This window comes from Eubalaena glacialis, chromosome 7 (assembly GCF_028564815.1).
Source record: "Eubalaena glacialis isolate mEubGla1 chromosome 7, mEubGla1.1.hap2.+ XY, whole genome shotgun sequence".
Lineage (NCBI taxonomy): Eukaryota > Metazoa > Chordata > Mammalia > Artiodactyla > Balaenidae > Eubalaena > Eubalaena glacialis.
In genome coordinates, this window is record NC_083722.1 from 42,049,904 (window position 1) to 42,070,429 (window position 20,526).

Consider the following 20,526-nt stretch of genomic DNA (forward strand, 5'->3'; position numbering starts at 1 on the left):
CAGCTCCATTTTTCGTTCTCAAGATTGCTTTGGCTATTCGGGGTCTTTTGTGTTTCCATACAAATTGTGAAATTTTTTGTTCTAGTTCTGTGAAAAATGCCAGTGGTAGTTTGATAGGGATTGCATTGAATCTGTAGATTGCTTTGGGTAGCAGAGTCATTTTCACAATGTTTATTCTTCCAATCCAAGAACATGGTATATCTCTCCATCTATTTGTATCATCTTTAATTTCTTTCATCAGTGTCCTATAATTTTCTGCATACAGGTCTTTTGTCTCCTTAGGTAGGTTTATTCCTAGGTATTTTATTCTTTTTGTTGCAATGGTAAACGGGAGTGTTTTCTTAATTTCACTTTCAGATTTTTCATCATTAGTATACAGGAATGCAAGAGATTTCTGTGCATTAATTTTGTATCCTGCTACTTTACCAAATTCATTGATTAGCTCTAGTAGTTTTGTGGTAGCATCTTTTGGATTCTCTATGTATAGTATCATGTCATCTGCAAACAGTGACAGCTTTACTTCTTCTTTTCCGATTTGGATTCCTTTTATTTCTTTTTCGTCTCTGATTGCTGTGGCTAACACTTCCAAAACTATGTTGAATAATAGTGGTGAGAGTGGGCAACCTTGTCTTGTTCCTGATCTTAGTGGAAATGGTTTCAGTTTTTCACCATTGAGGACAATGTTGGCTGTGGGTTTGTCATATACGGCCTTTATTATGTTGAGGAAAGTTCCCTCTATGCCTACTTTCTGCAGGACTTTTATCATAAATGGGTGTTGAATTTTGTCGAAAGCTTTCTCTGCATCTATGGAGATGATCATATGGTTTTTCTCCTTCAGTTTGTTAATATGATGTATCACGTTGATTGATTTGCGTATATTGAAGAATCCTTGCATTCCTGGAATAAACCCCACTTGATCATGGTGTATGATCCTTTTAATGTGCTGTTGGATTCTGTTTGCTAGTATTTTGTTGAGGATTTTTGCATCTATGTTCATCAGTGATATTGGCCTGTAGTTTTCTTTCTTTGTGACATCTTTGCCTGGTTTTGGTATCAGGGTGATGGTGGCCTCGTAGAATGAGTTGGGGAGTGTTCCTCCCTCTGCAATATTTTGGAAGAGTTTGAGAAGGATAGGTGTTAGCTCTTCTCTAAATGTTTGATAGAATTCGCCTGTGAAGCCATCTGGTCCTGGGCTTTTGTGTGTTGGAAGATTTTTAATCACAGTTTCAATTTCAGTGCTTGTGATTGGTCTGTTCATATTTTCTATTTCTTCCTGGTTCAGTCTCGGCAGGTTGTGCATTTCTAAGAATCTGTCCATTTCTTCCAGGTTGTCCATTTTATTAGCATAGAGTTGCTTGTAGTAATCTCTTATGATCGTTTGTATTTCTGCAGTGTCAGTGGTTACTTCTCCTTTTTCATTTCTAATTCTATTAATTTGAGTCTTCTCCTTTTTTCTCTTGATGAGTCTGGCTAATGGTTTATCAATTTTGTTTATCTTCTCAAAGAACCAGCTTTTAGTTTCATTGATTTTTGCTATTGTTTCCTTCATTTCTTTTTCATTTATTTCTGATCTGATCTTTATGATTTCTTTCCTTCTGCTAGCTTTGGGGTTTTTTTGTTCTTCTTTCTCTAATTGCTTTAGGTGCAAGGTTAGGTTGTTTATTCGAGATGTTTCCTGTTTCTTGATGTAGGCTTGTATTGCTATAAACTTCCCTCTTAGAACTGCTTTTGCTGCATCCCATAGGTTTTGGATCGTCGTGTCTCCATTGTCATTTGTTTCTAGGTATTTTTTGATTTCCCCTTTGATTTCTTCAGTGATCACTTCGTTATTAAGTAGTGTATTGTGTAGCCTCCATGTGTTTGTATTTTTTACAGATCTTTTCCTGTAATTGATATCTAGTCTCATAGCGTTGTGGTCGGAAAAGATACTTGATACGATTTCAATTTTTTTAAATTTACCAAGGCTTGATTTGTGACCCAAGATATGATCTATCCTGGAGAATGTTCCATGAGCACTTGAGAAAAATGTGTATTCTGTTGTTTTTGGGTGGAATGTCCTATAAATATCAATTAAGTCCATCTTGTTTAATGTATCATTTAAAGCTTGTGTTTCCTTATTTATTTTCATTTTGGATGATCTGTCCATTGGTGAAAGTGGGGTGTTAAAGTCCCCTACTATGATTGTGTTACTGTCGATTTCCCCTTTTATGGCTGTTAGTATTTGCCTTATGTATTGAGGTGCTCCTATGTTGGGTGCATAAATATTTACAATTGTTATACCTTCCTCTTGGATCGATCCCTTGATCATTATATAGTGTCCGTCTTTGTCTCTTGTAATTGTCTTTATTTTAAAGTCTATTTTGTCTGATATGAGAATTGCTACTCCAGCTTTCTTTTGATTTCCATTTGCATGGAATATCTTTTTCCATCCCCTCACTTTCAGTCTGTATGTGTCTCTAGGTCTGAAGTGGGTCTCTTGTAGACAGCATATATCTGGGTCTTGTTTTTGTATCCATTCAGCCAGTCTGTGTCTTTTGGTGGGAGCATTTAATCCATTTACATTTAAGGTAATTATCGATATGTATGTTCCTATTCCCATTTTCTTAAATGTTTTGGGTTTGTTATTGTAGGTGTTTTCCTTCTCTTGTGTTTCTTGCCTAGAGAAGTTCCTTTAGCATTTGTTGTAAAGCTGGTTTTGTGGTGCTGAACTCTCTCAGCTTTTGCTTGTCTGTAAAGGTTTTAATTTCTCCATCAAATCTGAATGAGATCCTTGCTGGGTAGAGTAATCTTGGTTGTAGGTTTTTCTCCTTCATCACTTTAAGTATATCCTGCCACTCCCTTCTGGCTTGCAGCGTTTCTGCTGAAAGATCAGCTGTTAACCTTATGGGGATGCCCTTGTGTGTTATCTGTTGTTTTTCCCTTGCTGCTTTTAATATGTTTTCTTTATATTTCATTTTTGATAGTTTGATTAATATGTGTCTTGGTGTGTTTCTCCTTGGATTTATCCTGTATGGGACTCTCTGTGCTTCCAGGACTTGATTAACTATTTCCTTTCCCATATTAGGGAAGTTTTCAACTATAATCTCTTCAAATATTTTCTCAGTCCCTTTCTTTTTCTCTTCTTCTTCTGGGACCCCTATAATTCGAATGTTGGTGCGTTTAATGTTGTCCCAGAGGTCTCTGAGACTGTCCTCAGTTCTTTTCATTCTTTTTTCTTTATTCTGGTCTGCAGTAGTTATTTCCACCATTTTATCTTCCAGGTCACTTATCCGTTCTTCTGCCTCAGTTATTCTGCTATTGATCCCATCTAGAGTATTTTTAATTTCATTTATTGTGCTTGTCATCGTTTCTTGGTTCCTCTTTAGTTCTTCTACGTCCTTGTTAAATGTTTCTTGCATTTTGTCTATTCTATTTCCAAGACTTTGGATTGTGATGCTTTTTAAAGGTGTAAACTCTCGTCTGTGGATTCAGGGATGGTTGGAGGAATTGTATCAAAGAATGATCATCAGTAACATTAAGGAGAGTAGGTGGGTCCAGATGGCTGTGAGCAGAGTTGGGAAAGGTGAATTCGTAGGGGGATAGAGAGAATGACATTTTGGGGTTGACCTAGGAGAACAGTGACACCATGGACAGGAAGGGGTGATCTGGGAGTTGGGCAGAGGAAGGGGATGACTTTGGGTTTGACTGGGTTTATGAGGAGTTAAACTGTCCCATAGCTGTTGGAGTCGTAAAAACGGATCTTGATGGAGTGTCTTCCTGGGCAGAGGCTCGCCTCCGGGAGAGAGGGAGTGAGCCCTCCAAGTAGAGGAGGACTCCTGGGAAGGTCGGGCCAGGTTCTTAGGATTTTTTGGTCAGTGCTTCACGCAGGAGAAAAGAGACAGTCACCATCGTTTGCAGGCATAGCTGTGCAGCTTAGTGGCATTTCAGTTCTGGCAAAGGAGGTGCCAATACTGAGAATGGGGAGGACACCTGAGACAGATCACACAGGGAGGCGAATGGGCCATTGTTTAAAAGGAAGGCTTGCTTTCTATTTGGAACCAGGAGAACCTGATTGGAAATGGGTCGTACTGAGCTTGATTTTTTATTAGCAGTAGGGCCTAAAATAAAGTTTAAGATGCCATTTCTCCACTCTCCCACCCACCCCCCCGCTGCCCATCAAGTGAGCCGTTGGTGAGCCCCTCCCCCTGGCCAAGGCCTCATATGTAAAGGTGCTGTGTCCTCTGATATGATGACCACTGGCCAGGCGCGGTTTCCTCCTTATTTCTCTGTTTGACCCTTTCTAACATCTGTTTTGGAATAGTTTCAAAGCTGCCCTTCAGCCAGAGCTCGAGGGGTTCTTACGCTCCCAGGGCCGCTTCTCTGGGTGTCCGACTTGGCTTGGTGTCTTCTTTCCCTTCCCCATCTGGGTGTTCTACTCTCGGCAGCCCAAGCTTGTCCCTGGGTGAGGACGGCCAGCCTTCCTGAGTGGAAGCATAAGGATGTTTGTTATAAATGTGACTACGTTCTGTTTCCAGCAGAAAGACCTAAATCTCCATCTCAGCTAAACTGGGACACGAGAGAATCTGCTCATCAACATGTTTTGGTTCCAGTCTCAAAGCAATAAACCGAAACACAGAGCTGGTGTTCTGAGCATTTAATTGTACTCTTGTTGGAGAGCACGTGTGGATGGGTGTAGATCGGACACATAAACACATGCAGGGAGAAGTAGAAAAGATTCATGACTTCCTTTCTCAATGCCCTGCACTACACTAGGTGCTGTTGTGTATGTTCATTGAATCGTCACAACAGCTTTTTGAGGCCGTGAGGATTTCCTCACTTTACAGATGAGGAAACTGAGGCTGGTGAGAAGCTTTCCCCACCGGGGCTCACACAGCTGGGAGTCGGGAGAATGGGTTCCAGATGTGTCCCCAGATGGCCAAGCCCATAAAAGCAGATTGAACCTACCTTTTCATTGCTGTGACCTTGACGTAAGGCAGGACCTTGATTGGGTAAAGGAAGGTCGAATCATCTTTAGTTTGGACACTTTAGAAAATTAATACATTTGAGGAATAGTTTCAGTAAATGCCAAAGAGAGGGCTTCTGAGTATGATGCTAATCCCCAGCAAGGTCACCACCCACCTGTCATGTCCCCATCCCTCTCTTTGGATCTGCTCTTTGAAAGGAACACATTTTAGACAAGAACGTGAGGAGTTTCTTCTTGTAAACTGTCTCCATCATATTACCATCAGCCCTGTTTTCACTCTGAGAGAATGAAATTATTGATATGATCGCTTTCCTGGCATTTGGAGTTTCATCAAGGAATGAAGTTTGTGCCTTTTCCTTCAGCTGCCCGAGAAAGCAGAGCTGTTTAGGACCCTGGGGACTGGCTCTTTTCTAGCCCATTTCACTCCGACTCACATACTCTGAGCTCCCAGGCTAGGACGTGTCCCAATTCTGCTGTGGGTCCCAGCTTGGTGACCCTGCAGAAACGGGCAGTGCTGGCCTCTGACCCTCGGGCTGAGCTGCCAAATCATCGATGGGCCCCTCACCTTGAACAGGGTCTTGTTTGTTGGTCTGGTGTGAGTGTGAGTGTGTGTATAGGGGGAATGCCACGTGTGTGCATACACTCTGCCTCCAAGCTTGATACCATCCCATCAAATCCTGCACTCTCCTGATTGGATTCTTTTCTTTCCAAACGTGATTACTTCCTCTTGAACAATTAAGTCGCACGCATGACACATCGAAACTGAAATGCTGACCAATTCCATTTATATGCCCCAAATCCATAGTTGTATTAATGGCCATTGGTCTGGTGTGCTGTGTAGTTCTTCCTCTTTTTTGTCTTTTTTTCCCCACATTTGATAGTATCACACATTGTCAGTTTTACAGCACAGTTCCTTCGTCTATAGCAGCATTTATTTGCATTTTTTCCCCAAATGGTTGAGGGGAAAATGTTTGCACTGTGTGGTTCACAATAATAGATTCTGTTTGTGTTGTGTGGTGTTATGTGTAGTAAACATTTGCAAATCAATGAATGTCTCTTGTTTTCTTAATTGTTAGCTGCTTGGAAATTTAGAAAAGTCAGGTAAACTTGCAATCTTGTAAGTATTTTTCAGACCACAGTTGCGTCTCTGACTTCCATTCTGCTTCTCAAATGCATGAAGATTCAGATCGGCTGACAACTTTGTGTGCTCTTCATTGTAAAACATTGGACATTTTCCTCGAAACTCAGTTTTTTTTTGTTGTTTCTTTAAATGACTGCATGGCCTGGAACCTGGTTTTGCTATGTGTTTGTCAGATTTGTTCTGATTATTCTCTCTCAAAAGAATGCTTTTCTGTGAATTACATCTTAAGTTATTCAGAAATTCTGAAAGGCATACCTTGGGGGCTCATCTGCCTTCACCAAATTCTACTTTGTTGGCACGATTCTGTCTCTGAGGGACAGGCTAGATTCGCTTTATTTGCTACATGTGGCATGCTTCTGATTTTTCAAACCACTTACTTGCGTCTTTTATTTCTCATCCCGTTGCTCAAGTATGTATGTTTCTATGATAAGGAAGTTCCCTAAAAAACCCTGTTTTTGGTGGAGGGAAGAATTAAGGGGAAGAGACTCTGATTCGTGGATAGACAGGAAGTCGGTGTATGCGTGATCATGGGTATGAAGATAGACACAAACTTTATAGTATTTCCAGCCACATCTTATCGTTAAATAACCTAGACCACAGAGAGTTTCTGGCTGGAAGAAATGGAGTATATATCCAAGTTTAGGGCTTAGTCTCTTGTCTCCATTAAGTCAAAATGGAAGTGACTCTACCTACATCATACCTGTCCAGTCAGATGGGACAAGGGAGGATTTGCAGATCATTCGTCAAAGCTTTCCTTTATCAGGCAATCTGTAAACACGGATCACCCACAGATATTATTGTGCTATTCAGAAATGCCCATGGTGATAGAGTATTCATTTTGTGGATAGCTTTCTGCCTTCTTATTAGTACAATTTAAAATTCTTCTAGAGTAAGTTCCCATGATGTTCTAAAGTGAATTATTGATAAATAAAAGAGATACGACAAAACCTAAAAATGCTAGAATTAAAAAAAAAAAAAAAAAAAAGCTGACCGTTGGGTTTCAGGATAGAAAAGGCATTCCTAAACTTGAAAGAGGAAATAACTCATAAAAGAAACAGTTGATGGACTTGTCTACGTGAAAATGAGATTTCTGACCTTCAAGAAAATAAAGACAGGCTGGGGGCAAGGTGACGTTTACAGCATCACACGTGAAGGCTGTCTTTCCTTACTCTGTTAGAAATTCTTTCACATCATTGAGAAAAGAGATGTACCCACTCTAGAAAAGTGGACAGAAAGAAAAGCAAAGAACCCCCCACAAAAACCAGTAAGTGATTCACAGGAGAAAAAAATAGAAATGACTTTTAATGTGAAATCATTATTCACAAAATGTTAATTGAAGCATTTTCACCTATCAAATTTTCAAGATTTAAAAAATATAATAATATACCAAATATTGGTGAGAGTACAGGAAAGTGCCTGTTATCATGGAAATATAAATTATTATGGCTTCTCTGGAAGGGAATTTGGTAGTAGTATTAACAATTTGAAAAATATGCATACCCTTTGATTCTGTAATTCCACTTCTAGGAATTTATCCTAGGAGAACAATTATGGATGTACACTGAGAATCATGCACGAGATTATTTCTCCCAGTGTATGCAGGAGCGTCTAACGTGTTCCAGGCACCATGCCAAACATGTCTGGAGGGAGCTGACATGTGCCAGGCCCTGTGCCAAGTGCCTTCAGGCTAATTCTTGTCTGATTTTCACAACAATTCAATGAGGTATAGGTAAATCATCATCAGCATCCAACAGATATTGATTTCTAAGCTAAGACTCAGAGAGGTTAAGTAACTTGCCCAGGATCACACAGCAAAGAAATGGTAGAACTAATTAGCAGTGTCTACAGTGGTGATCTGCTAAGTAATCTGTGATACACACGTAGAAGGAAATAACTATGTGGTCAGTAAAAATCCTGTTAGAAGCAAAATGACATGGGAAGACATTCTTGATTCCGTATGCAAACAGAGGTGCTAAAGATCATAGGGCTGGTCCTAATTCTGTTGAAGTGCATTCTTATAATCACAAATGCATGGCATTTGAACCTCAAAATGTTACGACTGATTATCCCTTCGTGGCAGGATTTGGTTTGAGTTATTTTCTCCTTGTGCTTTCGTGCGTGTGTGTATGTGGTTTTTATTTTCCAGTCAACTAAGTTACTTTCTTATAATTAGAAGAATGCTGTCGCTGTTAGTGGATATTTTGATGTCAGTGGCCCAACAATTCAGGGAGTCCCAAAACCACATGGTTTCCAAAATATTTCTGGAGCAGGGAACATTTGAATAATATGCCACAGATGATCATGGGAAAGGCAAAAAATAGTCTTTGGTTTCTAAAATTATACCTCATGTTATTTCTGTTCAAATAGGATTTTGACCAGATTTTGCTTATTGTACATTTTCCCTCTTGCCAGTGAAATGTGGGTTCAGTTCTGTTACAAATAATATCGAAAGGAAGATGCCGAAGGAAAATGAAAGTTCCTTTCCACTCGGGGCGGGTATTCACAAGGCAGGCTATAGGCGAAGGTGACCAATGCAGGCTTCCTCTTTGAGTCATGCAATCTGTCTGATTATCTCCTGTAAGCTGTCGCCTGCAGGCAGTTAATACTCAGGGAAGGTTGACCTGACTGAAGGTTTGCTCAGTGATCTGCAGGTCCCATATCCTTGAGATGGATCAGATCAGTGCCAAAGAGTTACGGACAGTATTGTCTTGAATTAGGAGAACACAGAACAGCTTAACAAGGGTCCTTAGCTACGTTCTGTAATTCTCAGAGAATCCAAGTCCAAGCCCTCATATTCTTTTCTCTGGTGCTGCTATCCTTGTGTGCTACTTTGTGGTTACAGGGAGTTTGAAAATATCAGCTTCCTACGTAACTGGTAATAAGTTATTTAAACAGTGGCTCTGCTTCCCAGAATTTCTAAGTGATGGAGACATTTTATCCTGTTGACCCCTAAGGAGCCTGTAAACTCTGCCTCCTGAACCCAAAAGAGAAAGCAGAAATACATGCGAATGATGCAGAATGCAATACTGAACTCAGGCCAGTTCTTCACTCCTATGAACACAGAATGTCACTGTGATGCACCGTCAGGGGGACAGTGTTTTAGGAGGTTCTGGGGCGTCCAGGGCAGAGGTGGGCAACCTCAGCACAGTTCCAGCAACACGGCAGGGGCTCAGGTGTGGACAGCCTGTCACTGGGACCTGGGACTTTCACTTCTTGGAAAAACCACAGCTACGTTTATTTGGCAGCAGCAATAGGCCAGGTCCTAGGATAGGGGCTGTGATAGGTGGTTTCGTTCCATCTAATGCTTATTGTTACTTTTGCTAAAGTAACATATCCAAATCCACAGGACCTAGGACGGAGCCTAAGTTCCACCCCTGGTCTGTGAGATCGCAGAGCCCCCTCTCTCCGTCACCCCGCATCCCCCTCTGACGTCTGTGAAGAACTCTGTCTTTTGAATCATGGTTTTGGCTGCTCGATCATCTTTTCCGAAAGCCAGAGCTTTGCGCCATGCCCTCCCAGCTGGCTTGGCGTGAGCGTGTCCTTTGCTTTCTGCCCCGTTAGGCAGCCCTCACACATTCAGCCCAGACGGGCTCTTTGTCCTCATCATTTCCTGAAAACATGGCCAGTGGCGCGCAGAGGCCACTCACCGGCCTTGTCCACCCAGAGCGCCTGAGGCTCTTGGATACACTGCCTTCCTCCCCTTGACCTCTCAAATGGTGTGAGAGTAGAGCGGGGAAGGAAAGAGAAAACAATAAATCGCAGGCTGTAAACACGTAGGCAGTGCACACCCTCCACCGGGAGTTCCCGTCCTTTCCCCCAAAGTACGTAAGCGGGGTGAACTTGTCCGGAACTTTTATTGCACGGACGACTTTCAGAGACCTCTCTGACCCACTTTCGTTAGTTAATTAATTTTTAGGAGTAGATGGTATAGGCACACGGTACAAATTGAAAATGTTCACATGGTGTATGCAACAGTAGGCCCCCCAAACAAAGACCCCACCGGTGGCCGGGGCAGTGGGCAGCTTCCTGACAAAGCGAAGCCCCAAATCACGATGCAGCCTCGGCTCTGTGTGTAAATAACCGATACCTGCTTTGCCTCCCCGGAGTCCAGATAAGCCCTGTCTCCTCAAAGCCAGGCCGGCATGAGGCATGACCGGCCTCAGCCACGTGCTGACCCAGAAGGCCCCCCTCCTGGCTCGCAGACCCGGTGAGGATCCCCGTCCACATGGAGCGGGGCCGGGCCCCACGGGGACCTCCCCATGGGTCAGTCTTTGTTGGGGTCACCTAAATTCATCAGAGAAAATCGAATCGTGTCGGTCCTCACACGATCCAGGGTGTCCAGGGTTTTGATTCCTTTCCTTCTGGGAGGTGCCTGGGCACCTGGATTAAACTGATCCCCTTCCTCAAGGGAGGGAAGAATGCCAGGCCCCACAGAAGATATGCCTCTTAGGACATGATATTTACAAAACATGAGAGGCCGCCGTAGTAATTCTTACCAGGGAAAAGAGTTTTGTGGTCTCCATTGTTACACATAGAAGTGGATGACAACTTTAAGTAGCAGCCTTTCAGTAATAAGTAAACAAATACAGGTGTGTAGACATACCTTCATGAGGAATGTTGGCAGGTAGCTGGGCTTCACCTTTGGGCAGAGAGGATGCCAAGCACCCTGATGACATGTAAGCGTGCAAATTAAACAGCCCCATCAAACGATCTGTCAGAGGGTTTGTGTGGACCATAGTTAGGAAGGAAACGGATTGACGTGGACCAGGGGTTCTGGGAAGGCTTTTCAGGGTAGAGGATGTTTAGCTAATTGGGGGTGATGGTAAGATTTAAAAAAGACAGAAAGAAGAAGGGTGTATCTATAAGAAACAGTGCTACTGAAAATACAGGATGTCTTTTAGAGGACAGTGAGCAAACCAGTTTTTCTGGGCTGGGAAATGTGAATACTGAGAAACGAGGGGAACAGTACGTCTCTGGGTGTTTCCAGGTGACCAGAGAGGAATGTTAGTCTGTGTTTTCTTGTGTGTTTAGTTTTCTTTTAACATTCATTATGGTTACATGCTGTGGTTAATTATATTATTTCAAAATCCTTATATTAACTCCTAAGGGAAGACATAAAAAGATTGTGCACAAAGGTAATTATGTAGCAGTTTCATAAATGTGCATTTCGCTTTTTAAGATACAGACGTACATTTAACATAGAGATAAATAGAAAAGGGCAGAAGGTATATTCAGATACTGATGAAGAGCCGGGTGTCTTGGCTTCTCTGGCGGAGGCTCTGGGGTACTTTTCCATGTATCAGAATCAATAGGTCCCTTCATCAGCCCTTTTCCCCAGCTGCCCTGAGTCAGAACAGCGCATGTGCGGAGAGTGTAGCGTGGACGCAGGCCTGCGGGATGTTGTGTCTGGGACCCAGCTGGTTTTGCAACCCCTTCGTTCAGCTTTCCTGACTGTAGAAACCACAGGCAGCTTATTCAAGAGAGTCCTTGAATTCTTTTGTGAAGACTAGACTCATACTAAGCTCAATTACCTTTGAATCGGTTACTTAAAATAAAAGGGGAATCAAATTTGGTGTGGACGCAGATATCGACGTGTGCTTTCAGCAGTAGGTCATAGCCGACCAAATTCACTTTTTGCTAAAAGATGGTTCATTTTGCATTTGTCAAAGGGCAACGAATTTATCAAATTAAGTTGTGAATGACCAAAGGCTATTAAAAGATGTATGGTAGAAATCAATGTATCATCTCTCAGATGTTCCTCTTTTTCTTTTTTTTTTTAAAGAGACTGGAACACTGAAGTTAACATAATGGGCAGGTCTTCAAAGGGGTGTGTGTGTGTGCATGTGTGTGTGTGTGTGTGTGTGTGTATCACCTTTGGCCTGACTTTTGAAACCTAGAATTCTTTTTTTTAAATTTAATTTTTTTATTAAAGTATAGTTGATTTACAATGTTGTGTTAGTTTCTGGTGTGCAGCAAAGTGATTCAGCTATATATATATATATATATATATATATATATATATATATATATATATATATATATAAAATCTCCTTTTTCATATTCTTTTCATATTCTTTTCCAACCTAGAATTCTTAAACTCCCATATTACCAAATACTATATGTCTGGACGTGTGTTGTCTGGTTAACATATTTAAAAGATGCAGTTGCATTAGGTAGCAGTAGAAAATGACTTTCTGTTCAGAATGCAGTTTTTGAACTGTATTGTTTATTTTCTTGACTTAATTTAGAACATACGTGTTTAATGTTTTGCAGAGATTTTTAAGCTTACTGGACGACTCAGTGTTTTATATGATTTAAATCAATCATAGTTGGTCATCAGTGAGACTTAAAAATCGTGTGATGTTATTTTGTGCATCCTTTTCATGCCATTTGATGAACAAGACCCTCCAGTCCCACCCCCATCTCCCAGAAAAACCTGGAAAACAGTCATGTTTTCTTTCCCATCATAGATCGGCGGGTGCAGCAGCCTCACTGTGTTCTGCGTGCGCGACAACAGGCTGACTCGGATCCCTGCGGAGGTGTCACGGGCCGCTGAGCTGCACGTCCTGGACGTGGCAGGGAACAGGTAAGCCCGAGACAAGCAAACAGTCATCCACCCCAGCCTTGGCTGTCTTGCCTTTGCTCCACCTTGTAAAATATATCCTGATTGGTCGCATTAGCCAGGCCTGGAAGCTCCCAGTCTGGGAGCTGGAGTGATGGAGCCGGATGGAGTGGACAAGGTCAAGGGCGGCCAGAGCATGGAGTCCTTTAAGGTTACGGCGGGCACGGCCGGACACATGCTTCCCAGATGGCGGTACTGCGATGGAAGGGGGAGGGAGACCTAGGTCTTGGCTTTTATAACTGGCTTCCGTATGTCATTGTGGACCTTGGTTTCCTCATCTGAAAAAAGAGCTCCCATGAGTCTGAGCTAGATTTTAGCCAGGGGTTTTGATGTGTCCTGCCCGTGACTCTGAACCCCCTGACATTGTGAACAAAATTGTATTCAGGGACACTTTGCTGGTGAGAAGATCCACAGCTAATGTCAGAATTGCCAGGTGTTTCATAGTCTAAAAAACCTGACGAGCCACCAGTCTGTGTCCCCAAGGTCACAGCAGCGCCATCTCTCGAATTCTGGGTCAGAGGCCCGTGGGCTGCTTGCCAGACTCTGGAATGTGGACTAGAGTCATTTCAGCCATTCTGAACCAATTTCATCACTGCGAATGTCACTGCGCTTTCCTTCCCCTGAGCCCGCCTACCCAGGCTCTTCTTTCCACCTCTGACACCTTCTCTGTTTCCCTACTTTTATCCTTTGGCACTCATGCTCCTCTTTTCTCCAGGAAGCCTCCTCTCTGGGTCTGCATTTCTGAATTACCCTGATGATAATTGCTTGTTTACCTGCATGCAACCCTCCTGAAATTAAAGTTACCTAAAGTTAGATGTGATGGTTTGTGTGTCATTGTGATTTGTCCCTTCAGTAGATGCCTGGTGAATATTTGTCGACTGAATGGAAATGTTAAAAATGTTCGTTTTTTGCAGAATGGCTTGCAGGCCACTGCACAGGGCCTGATATCACAGGCTGTGTTGCCAAAAGGAATTTAAAAAATGCTTTTGGGTGTTATATAGTTAGATGGGAGAAAACGTGCTGGACCAGGGGAAGATGATCAATGCTTCAAAATGGTAAAGGCCAGCGATCCAAAGAGTGTCTGGGGGATTGTGTGCTACGTGATTCGCTGCTCACAGGTCAGGCACGAGCCACCATTTTTCACTCCTGCTAATGGATCGTGGACAGCAGTGCTAAACAGCAGGACTCGGGGGAACCTGGTGATGAGTTATGGCCTCAGGAAACCCTCACCGTTTTAAAGTTGATGCTTTCAGGACATCCTGATAGATTCTTAAGGCCATTCACTGGTGACTGGAAACTCAGAATTAATTTGAGCTGGATGTTGAATTTCTGCTTGGATTAAGCCCAACAGGAGACATGCAGCTTGAGAAGGGCACTTCCCTCCTAACCTCTGCCTACAGCAGTAGAAGCTCAGTGATTCCAGACCCGCCCCAGTTCTTGCCACTTTGGGGAGCACGGAGTTGCATCACTAATTCTCGAGCAGAAAGATGGCTGTTTTTCACACGAGTGAAGACCCCCATTCTCAAGTTCTCAGGAGAAGGGAAAGTTCGATATTTATTATGCCTGGGCCAGGGTGGAAAAAAACCAATTAAAAAGTCGAGTGCCATAGCTGTCATCTGAGTCAGTTAGGTGTGTCATTTAGTCCATTGTATATATAGATGCATAACCAGATTTTAAGCTTATTAAAATATTTAATTACTACTTACTTAAAGTATCAGTAGAGAAACTGATACCCTCCAGGTGAAAAGAGGCTACCATGTTAGCTTTCCAGCTTGCAGAAATGTCACACCATGGGAAGTCCTACCAAATACAACAGAAGTTTCTGCCTCTCCCCCCAAGCATATAAAAATAGCAAATGGCACAGGGAGACTGCATGTCGGTTCCCAGAAACTTTTTTTGACACGTTTGATAGGAAAATTATAGCAAGGATAACGCTAAAATGCCACTTGGAGACTAAAGCACCAAGCCTTTTGGTACAGTAATAGAGGAGGTGCCTTGTATCAGCAACCAGCTATGGGCCCAGAATACAGATGTCCTTAACTCTTAGGTTCTTTCCCATATGACTATCCACCAAGTACACAAAATCGGGTATTGGAGCATCTTCCTCGCAATATTACTAGTACCAAATACTGCAAACCATGGCTGTCAACAGAAATAGTTTGTAACTTTGAATTTCATGATCCAAAAAATAAATTAAAAAGCCTAAAAGGTATCACCTTATACCTATTAGGATGGCTTTTTATCAAAAAGACAAGGGGTAACACGTGTTGGTGATGACGCAGCAAAAAGGGAACCCTTGTGCAGTGCTGGCGGGAATGTAAGTTGCTGCATCCACCATGGAAAACAGTATGGAGTGTCCTCAAGAAATTATAAATAGAACCACCATACGATCCAGCAGTTCAACTTCTGGGTATATATATACCCAAACGAAAAGAAAACAGGATATCCAAGAGGTATCTGCACTCTCATGTTCATTGCAGCTTTATTCACAGTAGCTAAAATATGGAAATAGCCTAAGCATCTAACAGGTGAATGAATAAAGAAGATGTGTGTGTGTGTGTGAGTGTGAGTGTGTACACACATATATACGTATATATGAAGTGGAATATTATTCAGCCATGAGAAAGTCGGAAATCGTGCCATTTACGACAACAAGGATGGACCTTGAGGGCCTTTTGCTAAGTGAAATAAGTTAGACAGAGAAAGACAAATACTGTGTGATCTCACTTTTATGTGAAATCTAAACAAGCTGCACTCATAGAAACAGAGAGTGGACTGTTGGTTGCCAGGGGCCAGCGGGTGGGGGAAATTAGGAGATGCCAGTCAAAGGGTACAAATTTCCAGTTAGCAGATGAATAAGTTCTGGGGATCTAACATACAGCATGATGACTGTAGTTAACAACACTGTATTATATCCTCTAAAGGTGCTAAGAGAGTAGATCTTAAATGTTTCCAACACACAGACACATACACACACACACACACACATACACACTCACTATGGTGACTATGTGAGGAGATGGAGATACTAAGCCTCCTGAGGTAATCATTTCACGAAACAGTCATCCCTCCGTATCCCTGGGGGGATTGGTTGCAGCACCCCCGAGGGTACCAACATGGGCAGACGCCCCAGCCCCTTATATAAGATGCCGCAGCATAGTTGGCCCTCCGCATCCGCGGGTCCTGCATCCTCAGACAGCACCAACTTTGTATATCAAATCATCACATTGTCCACCTCAGATTTACACAGTGGTATATGTCAATTATATCTCAATAAAGCTGGAAAAAATATTAAAAGACAAAACACAACACAACAGTATAGCCAGACTGGAATACTGAGCAGCTAGAGAATGATCTATTTCTCTGCGTTGTGACCCACGATGCCCAGGGCAAAGAGCAAGTGTGGACGGTACTTGGTGCTCTCATTCCTGTTTTTGTTTTTAAAAAGTCTTACCTATAGAGAACACCAAAATATTAAGTGGTTCCCCTGGAGGAGGGCTGGAAACTTGAGGTTACAGGGGGCTTTCACTTTAGATATTTTGGTATTGTTTACATTTTTTCTCTGATTATGTTCTCTCTGTGTATCTCTTTAAACATTTTTGAAAACTGTGCTTAAAACTAACAATTCTACTAGGAGGTAACAAACAGATGAAATATTCAATTGTAAGAAGCATTCAGCCATAGGTTTATTAGTTAGTATTACGTTAATCAGTAGGCCATGTTTAGTTGCTAAATAAATTTGATAAAGCAACTGCTATCATAGCCAGAGGTGGGGAAGTTCACTTCAGCGGGCTGGTCACCGATGTATCTGGAAACGAGAAGCTCACGGTTTGGTTGTTCATTTGCTTTATTCCTTGTACTGTTGATGTAAATAGTAACCACGGGCTTTTTATTTCTGGGACAATGTGGTCCTAAATGTAGCACAGAGATGTGTACAAATGGGGCTGCGGCTTCTTGTGTTGATCCTGTAGTGAACAGAAGGTACCAGAATAAACCAAAAATGTATTACTAACTCCCCTGGAAAGCAGATTTTTTTAAAAAATCTGTTTTCTGGCTTGTATCTGGGATGGTTCACCCAAGAGAAACACAGGAGTGTGTGTCTTTCTCCCCCAGGCCGCAGTGAGTCAGCGACAGGGTCGGCCCAGCCCGAAGAGTCTCTGTTTGCAGACTGGGCAGGGAGCAGGGGCTTTTTTCCTCTTTGACACTGGGAACACCTCTGTCCATAAGACATGTGTGAACGAGCTCGTGTGTGGTGTGTGCTTGGCCGGCAGCAGCTGAATCCAAGCTGGCACGTTGATTCTTTGCAGGAAAACCAGTGTTCTAGACCATGCATCCGTCTTACCTGGCTTGGTGGCATGTGATTTTAAGACCTGTTGTTATGGAGTCTAGTAATTTATTTTAGCTTTTATGACATGATTTGCATCCTTAGCAGCTGTTATTTATTATTGATGCTCTGTTTAGCCTTTTGTTTATACCTTTGCTTTAGCATTTATCTGGGAAGCCAGTTATTAGTCTGAGAAGGCACGATGACCGTGTTTTTAGTATCTGTGTGTCATGCCAGCTTTCAAATCTTGACTTATTTTTTCTTTACTCTCTCGAAGGTAGAGATTTCTTGCCCAAGACGTTGAAACTTGAAACATTCTGGAGGATATTAGCTTAATTCCTTTTTAAAAAAGAAATAGGGACAAACTTTCAAAAGAAATTACCCTTTGGTTCAATAAAATGAAAAAGGGTTTGATGTCTTTTAAGCACCCCCCCAGTGTATTAGGATATTTTTTTTTAAAAGTCCTGTCACAGTGTCTGGCAGATACCTGCCTTGTGTCTTTAACTTCCTTGCATTTGAGTATGTGTGTGACAGCCTTTGGGCAGAGGGAGAGATCATTTGTACGCTTATACAAATAAGCACAGGGATTTCACTTTCTAGCCCCCTCAAAGAACCAATAGCTCAGAATCAGGGGAAGTGGGGCTGTGAGTTGCTGTGCCCTCAGACCCCTCCAGGCATCCTCCTGGTATGTGCATGTCACTGCACTGGGTGGATTCTGGGATTTAAAAACACATATTTCCCACCCAGTTTGGCTGCCATTGGTGAAATAGTGGCGTGTACAACACACGGAGTCTTTTCAAGGGTCCTTTCACATAGGCACTTCTCATGGCATCAACTTGAGAACCTCACTCCCACGTGGGCACAGTTCCCTGTATTTAACCAATACTGCACCCGCTGCGTGTGTATGGGATGGGTCAGCCTTGACTGGACTAACTTTTAGGAAAAGAAAATATTTTCTCTCCTCCTTAACTAGGACATGGGAAGGCTTTTGTGAAATGTATTCATTGTTCTTATAGAAAGTTTGTTAATATGCTGTCTGCATTCTTTGATCATTTCTAACTTCATCTATTAAAGTAACTTAGTTAGTCTGTGCTTACGTTTTACTTGGATTAGTTTTATAATACTGGAGTACAACTGCTTTTCCTGGAGTTCTAGTTTATTTCCCGTAAGTCTGTCAATTCAAAATACGTCTGATAAGTCTGCATTAATCTGTTGGTGAGACATTTAGGCACCTCTCCCATGTATGTTAAATGGAGATAGAGGTACCATTTCACAGAAGAAAGAACCCCAGGAATACACGCTGTCACATAGTTTCTTATAGAATGAATGGGCCAGAGATTTCTTTTAAGAAAATGTGCCTCCTGTTGTAGGTAACAGACTGTGATTAGCTTATTTTTAGTTAACGTATTTCTATACGTTATGTATATGTATATATGTTATATACATATATATATGTATATTATATATATAATATATATGTAACATATATATATGTTATATATGACTTAAATAATGTAAGTCATTTCTAAGATGGAGCTATCCTTTAATCCATGGAGCCATCCTTAGAGTGACAATACTTGATCAAATATAACCTTAAGTTCATTAAACCTTAAATTCCTGGTATCTGCAGAGGTTCGGGTGTTTTCAGAGTGAATTAAACTTTTGTAAAGCCTTGGTTTTTACTAGAGCAGCGTTTCACCCTTGGCAGTGTTCCATTTGGGGCTGGATAGTTCTTTGTTGCGTGGCTGTCCTATGCGTTGTAGGGTATTTAGCAACATCTGGGCCTTGACCCACTAGATGTCAATAGCACCCCCAAAAATGTCTATAGACATTGCCAGGTGTGTCCCCAGGGGCAAAATTGCCCCTAGTTGAGATCCTCTGCTCCAAGTAATCTTCGCCAAGTACCAAGTGCATATGGTTTCTGGGGACAGTCGTCACTAAATAGATTTAACTGGTCAAATATTTGTACAAACATAGATAGAAAACTAATCTTTAGGTATCACATTACAATTTTTAAAGTGCTTTATCTCCTTCGAAACTGAAGCAATCTGAGGTGGAAATTAGTTATCACGTAGGTGTCTGAGAAGTGAGAGCTTTCAGAAACTTAAAAGTCTAAAATGGAATACCTAAAATAATCTCCCCAGAGAGAGCAAGTGGAGTCCATAAAGAAACACTTTTAATCTTTATTTTAACTGCAATTTAAACTTTGCAGCACCCAAGGCCTCACCTTCCTCACGTCCCGATTTGCCAGGTACTACTGGGAGCAGGTGATGCCATGATCTTATTCCAGCCCTGCCGGTGAGGCTGTCCCCATTGACTTAGGAAGAACTCGGCTTCTGGGTTCTTCCACAATTACACTGGCTTCCCCACGCCCCCGCCCCACCCCGGCCTTTAAATGGAAACTTCCCAAGAGTAAACAGCGTGTGCTGTAATTTCCTCATTTTTTTGCCCCGTGGCCTGGAGGTGCTAATGAGAGAGGTGATGACAGAAAAGGGAAGCACAGTCACCCACTGAAGCGACCACTGGCAAAGGGAGAATCGAGTATCTTATTATAAACATAATACCTTTTCACATATTGAACCCAATCCCAGGAAGCGGTTTTTATTTTTTTTTCCTCTTTCGTTTTGGACAAGACTTGATTTAATCACAGATCGTAAGCTCCCCATGTCTCCTTTTGTTTTCATCGAGGCTGTCGCACCTACCTTTATCCCTGACCGCTTTGAAGTTGAAGGCTCTGTGGTTATCAGACAACCAGTCCCAGCCGCTGCTCACGTTCCAGACAGACACTGACCACACCACCGGGGAGAAGGTTCTCACCTGTGTCTTACTTCCTCAGCTGCCTTCTGAACCTGCCTGCCAAGGTAAATTGAAGGACCAGGTTCCCTTGGCCCCGAGAATTAGCAGCAGCTAATGCCTGTCCTTAAGGCCTCTCACTCCCACACGGGACTGCGTTGTGTCTTATCTGCCTGCAGAGCCAGCCCAGGTGTGAGGTCACTGTGGGTCTTTTCTGGGAAGCTTCCCCTGTATCTCTGCAGGAAAAAACGTGCTGCTCATACCCGTGTATCACATGTGATATTCTTTAAACAGCCTTCTGGTTTTGAGTTCTAGCTAAGGCTGAAAATGCAAATACATACTCCTAAAAGAGGTGAGAGTCCCTTAAAATCCAAACAGACAGTTTGGAGGATTAGAATTGAACATCTCCAGCAAACTGTTTTTAAGGCAGGGAGTTGTTTTGAGTGACTGTACCTTTGTTTTGTAAATTATGTGTGGTTTAAAGAAGCATTCACACTCATATCACATGACTGTCATAAATCCTCTTCTGGGAGCTGGTTTCGATAGAAAAAAGGGAGAAGGGTCTGGGCGAACGGAGCCACCTTGCCTATCCCAGCCTCGTTAGAGGAGCATTTAAGACCCCAAGAGAACAATGCGGTAGATTGCGCTGCCAAGCAAAGTACTAGATCCAACACGTGCGGCCA

At 42.3% G+C, this 20,526-nt stretch overlaps 1 protein-coding gene across 1 annotated transcript in view; it reads left to right on the top strand.

Moving 5' to 3' along the window:
- The window catches only part of LRRC1 (leucine rich repeat containing 1), a 131,930-nt gene that overhangs the window by 107,601 nt on the left and 3,803 nt on the right, over nucleotides 1–20,526 (top strand). Inside the window, exons 11-12 of the mRNA XM_061195172.1 lie at nucleotides 12,575–12,690; nucleotides 19,739–19,911. Coding sequence (XP_061051155.1) covers nucleotides 12,575–12,690; nucleotides 19,739–19,911 — 289 coding nt within the window. The remainder of the gene's footprint in view (nucleotides 1–12,574; nucleotides 12,691–19,738; nucleotides 19,912–20,526) is intronic.